This window comes from Leuresthes tenuis, unplaced genomic scaffold (genome assembly GCF_036924035.1).
Source record: "Leuresthes tenuis unplaced genomic scaffold, fLeuTen1.0.hap1 SCAF_15, whole genome shotgun sequence".
Taxonomy (NCBI): domain Eukaryota; kingdom Metazoa; phylum Chordata; class Actinopteri; order Atheriniformes; family Atherinopsidae; genus Leuresthes; species Leuresthes tenuis.
The window spans coordinates 18,281,513-18,295,964 of NW_027325369.1; the positions used below are offsets into that span (position 1 = coordinate 18,281,513).

At 45.0% G+C, this 14,452-nt stretch overlaps 1 protein-coding gene across 1 annotated transcript in view; it reads left to right on the forward strand.

Annotated features, from left to right (window-relative positions):
- hs6st1a (heparan sulfate 6-O-sulfotransferase 1a) overlaps positions 1-10,902 on the forward strand; it is a 50,697-nt gene extending 39,795 nt beyond the window's left edge. The window contains exons 2-4 of the mRNA XM_072366019.1: positions 3,259-3,481; positions 4,390-4,638; positions 6,938-10,902. Coding sequence (XP_072222120.1) covers positions 3,259-3,481; positions 4,390-4,638; positions 6,938-7,261 — 796 coding nt within the window. The 3' untranslated portion in view covers positions 7,262-10,902. The remainder of the gene's footprint in view (positions 1-3,258; positions 3,482-4,389; positions 4,639-6,937) is intronic.
- Positions 10,903-14,452: the final 3,550 nt, after the last annotated feature.

Here is a 14,452-nt window from a genome sequence, read left to right on the forward strand (position 1 = left end):
TTGGACTCAGCGACGGAGGGAGAGGACAGTGAGGGAAAGACTAAACTAAGGAAGACTAACGACTCAAAGTGAAAGATTTAAACAGAAGGGAAGTGAGGTTAAAGAGAGGTGGTAAAAGTGGTGATTTGTGACCCACAGGAAACGGGCTCATTTTCTCCAGGCTCTCAGAGAGCATAACAGGACCTGCCGCCGTGTGTTTCCTCTTGATAACGGTCGGTGCAGAGTCCGCGCGTGCGGGGACATTAGACGGCTCATTCCGCCAGAATTTCTTATGTGGGAAGAGTTCCACATGTTCATAGTTCCATGTGTTATTCCTTCCGCAGCAATAGTAAGAAGCCTGCAGGTGTTGTACTCTTACTTCTCTAAATGTGTATGTGAAATGGTTAGAAAAGCTAGGAGAAGAGTCCTCGTGAGGAGAAACGGAGTCGGTGTCTTTTCCCCTCGTTGTCTTTGTCGGTTTGACGGCTTCGTGGCGCACTTGACAGCGTCGGTGCTGAATTGGAGTTTGTTTTTTCTTGTTCTCTTCTCCCGCCCGCTTCACACACCCATGGTCTGATTAGACACAGTGGCATGTTTAATAACTGATACGTGGAATTTCCGTTTTTTCTTTTTTTTTTTTAAGGTATTCTTCCATTTCTTGTAGATTTTGGGAGGAATGTTCGGCATGTAAAAGTAGTCAGCGGGAGGGCCCTTCGGAGGGCCCTTCGGGGTGTTGTGCTCAGACTGCAAATTCACGCTCCGCCAGAGGAGGATGTTCCTGAATCTGGACAGTGAGAAACCGAGTGCTTTGTATTGGCTTTGAAGTTAATTTGACAAGTGCTTCGACTATTAGGAATAGGGGGGTTCTGCTGTAATGCTCTGCCGCCTTGGAGGCACAGAGTGTGTGTCTGTGGGTCTGTGAGAGTGTGTGTAAAGGGGAGTGGGCTTGCTGGTGAGTGAGTTGTAACATCATTACCCTGAGTGCACGGCCAGGCATTTAGGCTTTTAGGTGAGAAAGTCTCCCAGGCACCAGCTTTTGCAGTCAGCCTGACCCAGCAGACAGGACAGGCAGGAATGCCGTTTAAGATCATTTATTTGGGCTGCATGCTTGCTCCTGTGGGTTACTATGTGTGTTGCATCCTGTCTGTGCGTTTGTGTGCATGTTATTTATTTATTTAGCCTGGTAATATGCCCGAGCCTTCATTATAGCAAGAGCCATAACTTTGATAAATCACTTGGGCTCAGGGCCCTTACTGCTTTCACAGTATTAGAAAACTAATTGAAATTCTCTTCCGCCTCCTCCTCCCTCTTTCTCCCCCTCCAATCCTTACTTTTTTCGCTCTGTTTTTCACCCTCCCTCAGTCTCCCTTCCTGTCTGCGTAGCGGGGCCCAAACAGTGCCATGTTTTTTGCTGTGGAATGGGAGCCAAGAGGGGGAAAATGTCATCACTGATTTAATAGGCATACTCTTACTCAGAAACACACAGCAGGCTCACACACTCGCACACAAACACACACGGCACTCTGGGGAGTGTTAGGAATCCTGATAATGTCATCATAGGCATCTCCATAATGTAGCCCGGTCTCCTGCAGGCTCCAGTTCGACTGCGCCTCTCCTCTGTTTTTGATTAGATAGGGGAGGGGTGGGCGAGATTTTAGGTTTAGGTTGACGGGATTTGGAGTTTAGAAACTTGCGTCCACGGCTGTGATCCCCCCTGCTGTCCATCGGATTGAGGGCCTGTTTGGTTCGCTGCCTGGAATCTCCCAGATGCCACTGGATTGAAGGTTTAGTCGTTTTATTGTCCGTGATCCCCCGGCTGCTACTTGATTTGTTTCATTTGCAGGGATCAGTCTGTGCTGCAGCTAAATCAGGGTGGGGTTGTTTTGTTACGCTGGAGTTGCCAGATGAAATTTGTTTTGGGGCTGTGCAACTGTCCAGGATCTCTTCACTCTTGCTCGATGTAGGCTTTAGTTGCTTTGTTGTCCAGGATCTCCCTACTGCTGCTGGATTTGGGGGGGGGGGGGGGGGGGTTGGCTTCTTTTTTTGATATCCAGACACTGCTACTGTGTGATACTTGGGGCTTTGTGTCCACCCAGCAACCCCTCTTCTCTCAGCAGGCGAGCATTGTAGTGTGAAGCCAAAGATTTAGCGATGAAAGCAAAGAGACTCTGTGTGCATGTGAGGCGGCCTGTGTGAAGCAGGCGGTTTCGTGGAGTCCTGTCAGCACACAAAATTCACTCTGCAAACATTCCTCTGACGTGTTGCAAGCAAGAGAGCGGGGCAGCCTATGCGCCTGTGTATTTTTCACAGTCGGTGCGCATCTTATGCCCACACAGATCCGTGCCATCGCTCTCAGACACGCTGCAAGCGCCCGTTGGTTGTATGCGTGCGTGGTTAAAGAGGATGTGTTGATTGATTAGGCCGCAGTAATTAGCTGAAGTGTGAAGGCCTGGAAAAGGTTTCTGTTCAAGTGGGAGTGTCCCCTCTTGAGAGACATTGAACTGTGCTATGCACCATTGCTTTGCACACACATAGAGATACACAAGCCATGGAAATAGACCCATCCAAATCTCGGATGCGGGATGAGTCATCGCCGAGGCAGAACTAATATTGGGTGCCAAAGTGAAGCGAGGGTAAGGATGTTTACTGTACGTGTGTCAGAGTCTGAGACAGAAGGAAGTTTGCAGCGTGGGGATGTGTGTCGCAGAGGGATATGTGCTTGTGCCAGCAGTTTCTCTTCCTGCACAGTGTGGCCCCCGACGCTGATTTGATCGTCTGCTTTACAAATCATCTCCGTCCTTCCCCTCCTCTTCCCCCTCCTCCTCCTCTTCATTTAAAGTTCCTCCACCGAGATCTCTTTTGTGCATAGCGTGATCACAGAGCTGCTTCCAATAAATGCAAATAATAACGTGCTCAGTCTGACAACCTCAGTCTCTTGCCCTGACTTAGCAGGATGTTGACTGAACTGTTGCTATAAACCATTGCAAACAGTGCCACCACATGGTCAGCTGGAGAATTACATGTGATTAAGTGTCGCTTTAGCATCAGATATTCCCCATTTTTCTCACCAGACTCATTGATTGTGTTAAAAGCAAAGGCGTGAATCACTTAATTGCATCAGGTTAATACTTTTTATCCTTCTTACTTGATGACTAAGCCTCCGTCATTTACATTTTTCTGTGCAATTAATATCAATTTTAACGTCAATCTTTCTTTTTCTTCCCCAACCCTTTGCTTTCCTCTCCCACCACCATGACCCCCTCCCTCCCCCCCAAACAGAAAGTTCTACTACATCACTCTGCTGAGGGACCCTGTGTCTCGCTACCTCAGCGAGTGGAGACACGTGCAGCGGGGAGCCACGTGGAAAACATCTCTGCACATGTGTGATGGACGAACCCCGACGCCCGAGGAGCTGCCTTCCTGCTACGAGGGGTCCGACTGGTCGGGCTGCACCCTGCAGCAGTTCATGGACTGTCCGTACAACCTGGCCAACAACAGACAGGTACAGAGAAAAGAGTCCAAGTGTGATGAAGTCCTGCTGCAGTGTCGAAACAGCGAAGCAGTGCAAAGTAGGCCTCAAGAGGCCAATGTGTTGTGTGATTGTCACACTGTCCCTCAGCCATTCAGCTTCGCTCTAAAAAACCCAGATATTCAGAATATTTCAGCATCCACACCTGACTAGAAACCATCAACACAGGGAGCTCATCTCTGCAGAAAAACTGTAGGTTTAGTCTTAAAGAATATATATATATTTTAAATGTGTTAATAATTTCTTATTAGGTGAGAAGAGGTTTTTTTTCGTGTTGTATATCTGTCCGAATACACTCTCCCACACCTTTACTCCAACACAGTCAGGAGTTTGCCTGCTGGCCATCAACAGCAAATTTGCACCTTCTTTTCTCGTGCTATCTCAGTCTACCACCTCAGCATGTTGACCAGCTTAGCCCCTCTGAGCCTCAGGGTGTTATTACTAAGGGTCCTATGACTTATATATGACACACACACACACACACACACACACACACACACACACACACACACACACACACCGTGTAAGGTGTCATGATAGACCAGCAGGCTCGGTGTGCTCTTGTGAATCTAAATCATCTGAAAGTTCCTCTTTCTTTGCTGAACTCTTGCAAAGCCTGAATTCACTCTGTGAATTGTTGTTTTGGATCAAACCTGATGCTGTAATTTACTGTGTATAGCTTCCAATCTAGGGTTGTTAAAAGATAAGTTCCAATACTGATGTATTAGATTAACAGAATAGTTGAGTGTTACGTTTGCTTTGTTCTTTCTCATCTTTTTTTTGTCTGTTGACTGTTTTCACTTCCTTACTTTAGAGGAGAAGTGAAACTTGAAACTTTATTACCGCTTCCTTTTTTCTTTTTTTTTTACCCCTATCCACAGGTTCGCATGTTAGCAGATCTGAGTCTCGTTGGCTGCTACAACATGTCAACGGTTCCAGAGAAGAAGAGGGCGCAGCTTCTGCTGGAGTCGGCCAAGAAGAACCTGCGAGACATGGCCTTCTTCGGGCTCACCGAGTATCAGAGGAAAACCCAGTTCCTTTTTGAACGAACCTTCAGGTTGCGCTTCATCAGGCCGTTCGTGCAGTACAACAGCACCCGAGCTGCGGGGGTGGACCTGGACAACGCTACGGTCGGTGCAAAAGCAAACCCACAAACAGTAAAAACACCCGAGATGGTCGGTGCTTTGGGGAGCCTGTTCTTTACGAGGTTTCCCCGACACCTTTGGTTTACGTGCCCAAAAAAACAAAAAAGAAAAGAAATTAGGATTTCTCAAAAAAATGGAGAAAAGAAATGTCCTAGAAAAGGCGCTAAATGCAATGAAACGACAGCAGAGAGACGCAGGGGATAAACACTCTGGTCTTATATTGCTGTGAAATGAGTTGGGATGACTGTTGCCATTTAAAAGACAGCAGCTTCAAACATGTTCTTCACACTTTGATTGGTGCAGTGTGGGAGTTCTTAAGCTCAATTTCCTACCCAAAAAAAAAAAAATAATACCCTCCAGTACACAGCAGCGACTGGTGATTTATTCATCAAACCCTGCCAGTCGCTTGCAGAGAAAATAAAATATGCACTGCTGCCAGACACTGTGAAAAGGTGCACCGATGGTTATTATTTCAAAAAAGAGAAACATTTCATGTTGTTAAGGTTTGAGTCTGACATGTGGGATTTTGTATTTGGTATTTTGTGTAGTTCACGGCATCAGCGTTCATGTGAAATCCAATTTTTGACAGCGCTGTGGGACGCTGTGACATTATTAGATTTTTTAAAAAGATAGTTAAATAACTACATCAGCAGGTTTTGAGATGAATATTTACTCTCGACTCTTCTGTGAAGTTGTTCAAAGCGCACTCCGGCCCCTCGCGGCTTAAAGATCCCCGCGAGTCTTTCTTGATTGAAACTGGCCCCTGAACGATTTGATGGCCGCTCTTTGATAGATGAAGCCTTTGTGCTGCCGGCTTGAGCGTGGCGCTGTCCTCCCAGCTTCGTGCTGGTGTCCCTCATGCTGCTGATCACAATCGCTAATTTTCTGACATCCTGTCGCTTTCCTCTGATGTCGCACACATTGCTCGCAAATGGCATCCAGCGCGCAATCACAGATTTCAAAGAGGTTCTCTTAATTAAACACATCCCCCCCCCCCTTCGTGCTGGATTCACACACAGACAGAAGATGAGAAATTCCAACAAAGCCAGCTGCATTACACAGGCAGATATGAATCGTCTTTCTGTTGTCTCTGCGGGACCAAGATACTCTTTCAGCTCCATCTCTCTGCAGAAGCATTTTTATGCCTCTGCGTCACTGGTAGCCAGGGGCAGTATGTCCTCTGTCCTCCCTCTTCTTAAAACCGCTCGGCGGTAATTCCTCTTCGGGTGATATTAGTTTCATAGGAGAAACTTTTTGAAGCTCACCAGGGGAGCTTTAACTGCACCGCACTGGCATCATCACTATTGAGGAACGTTATCGAGAAGCGGCAGCCTGCCCAGTTTTGAGCAGGATCGTTTTAATCAAGGCTGGGTCGTCCTCTCTGCCCAACCTGCACAGAAACCATTTTCGGCCCAAACAGTTCTTGGGACACCCTGAAGGTAACTGGAGGCTAAAAAGGTCCCTTGAGAGTCGGATTGCTGCAAGGCTTTCTTTTCTGTCAGCCAGCCGTGTTGGCTGACAGATGAGCCAAAATTGCCCGATGCGTTCTTTATCTTATAAAGGTTCAATATAGAGCTCGGCTTTTACTCCATCACTTTTTTTTTTTTTTTCTTAAAGGTCGGATATATAACGTTTTAGAATCCTAAAAATGGCAACAAACAATATTTGCCATAGCAGTGAGATTGTGTTTTTCTTTCCTGAGATCGCAATCACTCTCCCTCTGTCAGTCTGCTAATGCTTGCTCATATGTTCTGTGATGTGGCAGCCACTGTGTGTGGATGGTGCGCATGTGAGGGCCCCCCCCCCCCGTGCAGTAAAAAGCAGGCGAACGTCCAGATTTTGATTCCCTGACCAAAATGAGTTCCTCGGCCTAATGGGAGGCCATTGTGATCGGGATATGATATAATAGTCCAAACTGTTCCGGTTCTTCTGTAAGAGATATCAACAAGCTTGCTTGAGGGCTTTGAAGCTTTGTAGTTTGCCTTGAGACTCTGCTGCTTAAAGTGTAGCTCTGGGCATTTTCTGAGGATGCATACAGCATTGTTTTTATTTTTTTGCAGTCATGATTACTGGTTTAAAACATTTTCCACAGTCTTAAAACTACTTAATGCCTATTCATGCTACACACAAGTTCAGGCCTTTGTGCCGCCACCTTTTAGAAGAAAGGTGGAGGGAGACAGAAACTGTGATGGGGCCGTTCTTTGTGTCAGTTTTCCTCGTCCTCAGTCATTATCTTCCTGTGATTGACGCAATCTAAACAATTCTTCTGCTCCCTCCCCGGCAGGTCCAGCGTATAGAGGAGCTGAACGAGCTGGACATGGAGCTCTACGACTACGCCAAGGACCTGTTCCAGCAGCGCTACCAGTTCACCAGGCAGCAGGAGAAGCGGCAGCAGCGCATCAAGAACCACATGCAGCAGAACCACCAGGGCCTGGGCCTGGGCGTCAGCCTGTGGCCGTCTCGCGGCAGGCAGAGCGTGGTATCGACACTGGAAGAGGACGGGGAGAGAGAGGAGCGGGAGGACGGAGACGAGGGAGGCAGAACGGAGGAAGCGGGCAGCAGGCTCCCCACTGAGGACTACATGAACCAGATTATCAACCGCTGGTAGCAACAGAATGAGAACAAATAACAGACATAAATATGTAATGTGAAACACATACTCATATACACGCACACGGTTACATCCACAGAAAGTGGCGCCTGCTTCAAAGACCCAAACGACTGGCAAACAGACTTTACCAGAGAGTTGGGCTGCGGAAATTGGAGTCCAAGTGGGTTGCTATGGCAACCTGAGCCTGTTCAATTGCATCAGCTCTTGTTATTAAGGTTTGCCCAGTTGTTATTGGCACCTGCTTGCCCTTTCCCCCTCTCTGCGTTTGTCTCTCCCATCATCATTACATCCTAAGCAGCGGGGAGATCGTTTTTAAAAGTCGCTGACAACCAAGTTCCTCAACCAACTCGCCCGCCTCCGCTTTTCCTCTGTATTCCTCGCACTCTCTGTGGCCTGATGTGGAGCATGAGAAAATGAAATTAAGTCTGTGAATTCCCACTTATTCACGCAAAAGCACCCTGTTGCTCCGATTTCAAATGAACCCGGAAGGCTATGACAGCGTGCTCATGGCTGCGCTGAACAAAGAAAATGATTGGAGTGCGTGCGAGACCGTACCAGGGAAAAGGAAACGTGGAGAAAAGTTGGACTCAGTTGTGTAATAAAAGCTTTTTGCTTACATAAGTCAGCCATTTCATCCACGAACAAGCTTTGGTCCGGAAATATTTTTATTCTCATTTTTTGATGATGATTTCATTTGTATTTTCCTTTGGTGTTCATGCTTTGTTAAAAACAGAATTGTAATAACACTGAGACCAACATTGCTGCCTAAAGAAAAGTGATTCCTTTACTTCTTTCATTTGAATTGTTTTATAAGTCAAAAGCTAAAGGATTGGATTGATGAACAATGGACCATAGCCATTACTGAAGCCTTGCTTCTTGGGGAGGGGGGGTTGTCTGTTTTTTATTTTTTTTTTGTTAAAGGTTCCCAAAGCTCCTGTCGCTTAACAAGTTCATTATTTCTCCTTCTCCTGCCTTTTTTTTGTGGGGTCTCAGTCCTGCAAAGAATGGCAGCCAATTACAGGGCTGAATCTCACATAGGTGTGAAATAATCAAAGGCAGGGAGAGGTGGGAAAGGCGGAGAGGGGGGGGGGGTCTGCTGTAGGTTGTTGCCAGGAACTGTGCAGCATGAGCGGCAAGCGCTTTGGAAGCCTTAACTCAGACAAATGCTTGAGATGTGAGCTGTGGAACTACTGGTCACCATGGCAATGTGAGCTCTTAATGTAGTGGGTGGCATTTTTAGCTTCTCTCTTTCTTTTTTTTTTTCCCTCTGACTGCGTTGTAAAAGCAGCAATCTCATACAAGCCTCCGTCCCACCTTCTAAAGGGCACACACAGAACTGGTGACCTGCGGTTCATTAGTGTGAGCTTCGTTTTAACTGGTTTCACCCTGAAGAATGGACGGGGCGAGGTAGCAGTGCCTCTATGTACTGGGATCATAGTCGAAATAATTATTGCCAGATATTTTGTCTGCATTATACTACAGTAATTTCACTGACTACTCATATGTCTGTGTGGGGGAGAGTGTGTCTGTGTGTGAGTGTGTAAATAGTATGTACAGTATGCCTTTGACTGGTGGAAGTGTATGCCTTTGTAAATAGTGTGCCTGACTGACAGGATGTCTGATGAGTTTTGTGAATGAATGGTTTCATGACCAATTACCTTTTGCCATTTTTAGGTGGTGGAGAACACCTCAACCAAGTTCCTCCAACAGCATGGCACAGCATTGTGACCATCAAAGTGATGCAAGTCAGTAATACTCCCCCCTTAGTCCTTTTCTTTCTCCATTTTCTTGTCTCCTTCCCATGACATGATTACATACAAGGACTGCATCGCAACAGTTACTCAAAAACCGTGCTCTACATTTCTGAACACCTATTATAAATCCCGTTCACACCTGCGCTGCATGCCGCTCTTTGATTGGCCGTGCAGCTTTCCATATGTCAGCCTTAAAGGGAAATGAAAGCTTAATTTCTCACAAATTTGTTATCCAACCCCTGCTCGTGTTTTCAAAGGGATCCCAGAGCAGTGGGCTTGTTTACCGGGACAGATAAATGTTTGCGCAGGGCAAAGCGGTTCCACAGAATCTACCGGCTGTCGACACAGCTTGGGTAGCCGGTCCAGCCCTGGGCAAACGTTTGACTATTTTGTCATACGCTTTAGATTTAGATATTTGATGCAACCTGTTTCTGGATGACAGATCTATCAAAGTAAAAATTTGACTCTCCCACAAGCTTTGTGTAGGAAACACTGAATTAAATAGAGACTAATGTGCTGCGTGATGAAGTCACAGATGAAGCTATGACCGGCGCAGTTTGTCAGCTGTTGGTGATCCATGTTAAATCCATAACAGCTAAGATAGATCTCATGGCATTTGTTTGTTTTTTTTCTGCCACTGATTGATTGTCAGAACGCTGCGTGTCCCTGTAACTGTAAGCGAGCTCGACTGGTTTGCTGCAAATACGGCGCGAATAGATTTCAGACGTTTGGTCGGTGTTTGAGCAGATCAAAACGGCATTCGAATATGTCAGCGTTCATCTCGTTTTGAGGCTGAATCCGTTTCCAACCAAAGAAGATCTTCTCGGAGTGTTTGATAGTTCGTATTTTAACTTGCAAGTGTCACAATAAGGGATTTGAAAATGATTCAGGTTTGAGTTGGATTGAAATCCAACAGTTTCGACAAACAGAAGGTAGTTTAAACTGATGACGCACGCACGCAGTCTACATCCTGTTAACGGGTTGTTTTTATTTTATTTTATTTTTTTTTTAAAAGTCTAAACAGTTTGGCAGCTGAGCATTTTCTTGTATAATTTCAGCTTATCACACTGGATCCTCCTGTCACGCTGTGATCAGTTCCTTTTAAATCAGGAATGACTCATGATGGTAAGGAGAAAAGAACAAGGAGGATGATGAAAGGTGTTGGTGCACATCCAGAGTCCATATGCTTCTTTTTGTGTAGCTTTCAAGGTAATGCAATAGAGACACTGACATGGCTGTTGGAAGAGAGGTCCTCACTCTTCATATCAGCCTCCCCGCCATTGTATTTTTGAACTGGGGACTTGAAAACACTGCAGCACCAGGCGTTTTTTGCCCACAACTTCTTTTTCGGAGTCAGGCTCGCGTTAGTCGGCCTTTGGGCCCCGAACCAATAGGTTTTAGCTCTGCATTTGTGGTTGTGGTGCGAGAGGGAAAACAACAAAAAAACAACAGATATTTTCGGCGTCCCAGTTTTGAACGATAATCAGACTCAAAGCGGTCAAAAGTGCTCTCTGTACCCGAGCAGTGTTTCGGATTTAAAAAAAAAAAAGAAGAAAAAAAAAGCTTTCACTGACATGATTCCAGAAGCTGATACTGTAAAGGTCAACTCAAGTATTTTGTTTCATCACTATGTATATCTGATGTCTTAACAGCATTTCCTTTGTGACAATGAAGCAACCCAGGTGTCTAGCATCATCGTTTTAATTATTTTTTTTTTTTAAAGATGTGTTAAACAGAGTGTGATAGAGATTTGTTTTTGTTTTTTTTTTAATTGGTGTGCAGTCTGTCTCTGCATCCTCCTGTATGCATCTTTCTGGGTCTGTTTTCGAATGATTGCAGAAATGAATCATCAAACCACCGATTAAAATATTTCATTTTTACAGACCTGACTCGTGTCGTGGTGGTTGATGTCTGTCGTTCATGGTTATGTTTGATGATGGAAATTGCATCTGATTTACAGAACTTGCAAACCTGACATATATTCACTACAGACACGCTCTGTGATTGTTTTGACAGCTTGTGCGGACGCTTTACCCCTCAGGTTTCTGCGCTTCCATTCACAGGCTCCATCTGTAACTAGAGGACATTTCCACCAACCAGAACCAGAAGACCATGACCCCATAAAGCAGCCTGGTCCCCTTATAATGACAGCCTCTGTCCTGTCAGCCGTGATCTACAGCCTAATTCAATCTGCAGACACTCTGGGCCTGCTGAATACTTTTATACAAAAATGCCTCTTCCTCTGGTGTAGCAGGTGGGAGTTTGACAACGGCCAACTGGTATGAATATAATTTCCTGTCCTTGGACGCAAAAAAAAAAAAAAAAAAGCAGAGCGCAGTCCTTCATCCTGTCTCATCAACACACTTTTCAACTCTGACCCCCTCGAGGCAGGGCAGAAAAATAATTTGCCTGAACAGTGACGGTCAAAGGCAATTGTCTGGAGGAAGATGAAGGCAAGCAGACAGCTCCAAGAGGAGCAAAAGTGTAAGGAAATGATGAACCCAAGTGGCTCTTTCAGTTGGATGGGAGAAAAGAGAGGATGCTTTTTGTGTCTGACACATGAACAGAGAGTAAGAGGGAAATGAGGGAAGCAGGGGATGAAAAGGAGAACTGTTCAACCTCTCTGGCAGCTGGGGAACTGCATATTAGAGTGAACGTGGTCTTTAATCCTCCCCACAGCTCTGGGTCCCTGTCATTTCAAGTGCAGCTGGACTAAACGTACAATAATGGCTCCGCTTCTGCAAAGGACTGGACAGCTTTTGTCAGGCTGAACATGTGCATGTGAGTGTTTGAGAGAAAGTGTTCCCTCGCTCCTGCGGTGGGAATCCAGCTCTGAGTGATTGTACAAGCTCTGGCTGCAGTCCATTATTACGAGGTCAAACTGGCTGCAGCTCCTCATTGCTGGTCCCATGCTCATTTTCATGCAAACAAAGGAGCTCTGGCTTGATTGTTGCTTATTTTCGTCGTGGAATTCCGCTGATAAGGTCATATTGAGTGCCTCCCCTGCATGCATCAGAGACCAGCTATTGTAGTTCTGGAGGATTGCCTTATTGGCACCGGTCATGATGGAGTTTAGCCTTTTGTCTCTGGTTGAGCCGTGTCCAGCAGATGGCATGACTTAGACCGTCAAAAACACTATGTGGATAAATTTCAATACACATGCGATTTGCAGAGTTCCAACACCCGGTTTTGTCATTCAGTAAATGGAGCAGGCAATTACAGAGTGCATTCCGTTGTAGGAGAGCACATTTTTCCTTGTGCTGTAAAACAGATATGATTAGATTGGACATCTGGGGCCGTTATCTGACCTTCCACTCGGGGTCTGGCTAATCTCCCGGGTCAACACCAAATCATCTCTAGTAATGATACAGAACTAAACACAAGAATGCGACCTCCCAGGCAGCATCCTGCTGGCTAACACCAGTGGAAGTCCAATCCGAGGAATCCTCCAATCCTATTAAGGTCGAAAATGTGTGTTTATTATGTTTGCGTGTGCTTGTGTTCGAGTGAGAGTGTGGAGCTAAAGGCCAGGAGCTCATAAAAGAGTTGATCTCCTGCAAACTTATTAACCACAACATAAAAGTCTGATAAATGTTGATGTTGGAGAAATGTAGTGCAATCCAAACTACAGGTCAGGGCCAAATAGGATCTCTGAGGCTGTTAAAAGGGGTAATATATTGTTTTTATACACACGAAGTGACGCATGCACACACAGGGGACCACAGGAATAAGATATTGCAGTGCACAAAAAAGTGACACATTCTACTTTTTAAAAAAAAAGAAGCTGTTTATTTATGTGCGTAGGTGTTAAAAACCGCAAGCTAAACAAAACCACCCTCCTCTCCTGTTGGATGTTAGACTTATACTCAGACCAGCCCAGTGTTTGGTTGCTGTAATGTGGTATGAATTAGCTTCATGTAAGAGACCTCGACAGACCCCCATTATACAGCCAGGGACACATTTAATTAGCAGCAACTCACGTGAAACGACAAAATGTATTAATATTAATGGAGGTTTAATTGAGGTCGTTTTGGTCCCCTGTCGAGGCTTTCAACCTCTAAAATGGCTGACGTGTGATAGTGTGAGGAGAGGGGGCCCCGAGCCCAGGTTCGACATTTCATATGTGACCCCGGAGAAGATGACAACCATCTCCCATAATTCATCTGAAGATGTCACCTTCTTGACAGATGAACAGGCGCTGTGGGCTGCGTGTGTGACGGTGTTACAGGCGAGGTTTAGTTATACTTGTGGGGACTCTTTCATTGGGACGTTTTGGCCAGTCCCCAAAGGGATATGACTGATTGTGTTAGATTGTGTGTGTGTGTGTGTGCAGGCATCTACATGTGTGAGGTGTCCACACGTGTACGTCAAAGTGAAGGTCAAATCCAGCAGGATAATTAATGTCGCTGCTTTTTATATAAAGTTAAATCAAACCTTGGAACTGCTCCCTCTGGAGGATCAGCTGTCCAATTTAATTTAGGCTACAGAGCGGGTAAATGAAAAAGCAAGAGCCATGTCTCTGCACCCTGGGACTCTGTCTCTGTACCTTTGATCTTTTTTTTTTTTTTTTTTTTTCATGAAGGCCACACAACAGGTAGACAGGGAGTCTTTCACATTTCACCTATCTGCCCCAAAGGGACATGCTGTTCGGGAGAGATCACACAAACTCAAAGTAAAGATCCACAAAATCCGGGTGTTCTTCGAAAAAAATATGGATTTAAGTTTCTTTACTTTTTCAAAAGTAAGTCGCAAATACCTTCAACAAGAGACAGACTATGCTTGTTCTGAATGAAGAATATATTTCCCCTGACTGCTAACCCATGTTGCCAGCAAAGCTCATTTGCAAGAGCTGCTTCACAAATAAATGCAGTCCTAAATACATTACCGCACTACAACACCATTGCATACATGCATTGCTTTCTATTGACTCTTCTCTTTCACTATGCTACAGTCATGATCAACAATCTTTTGTATAGTATAGGCAGTGCAGAAGGCTTTGGATCTTCTAGTTTTTCACCTCTCCAGCATTTTCAGGGGAAAGTGCCTCCCTGCAGGGTTGTACTGAGGTTAATTTGCACTTCCTAATGTAACAACTTGAAAACAATAAAAAAAATTAAAAAACCCAACAAGATTTAATTTCTCTTACTCAGTGAATCACTTGAGCCTACTTTAGAGGGTTTTCTTCTGTTTTCATGCTACTCAAGAAGACCAAAAGTCCATTCATCCATAAATCACAATTGAAAATTCAAAACAAACGATTTTATAAAGATTATTTTACAAAATTTGTATACAAAGTAAGGAGACTTTGATACACAATAGATCATATTCAGAACTTAAAATTGGTCACATGAAATTACCCTTGGAAAATGCTGTCATAAACGTCTATAGTTGTACTATATATTTACTTTCTTTCTTTTGCTTTCCTTTTTTTCTC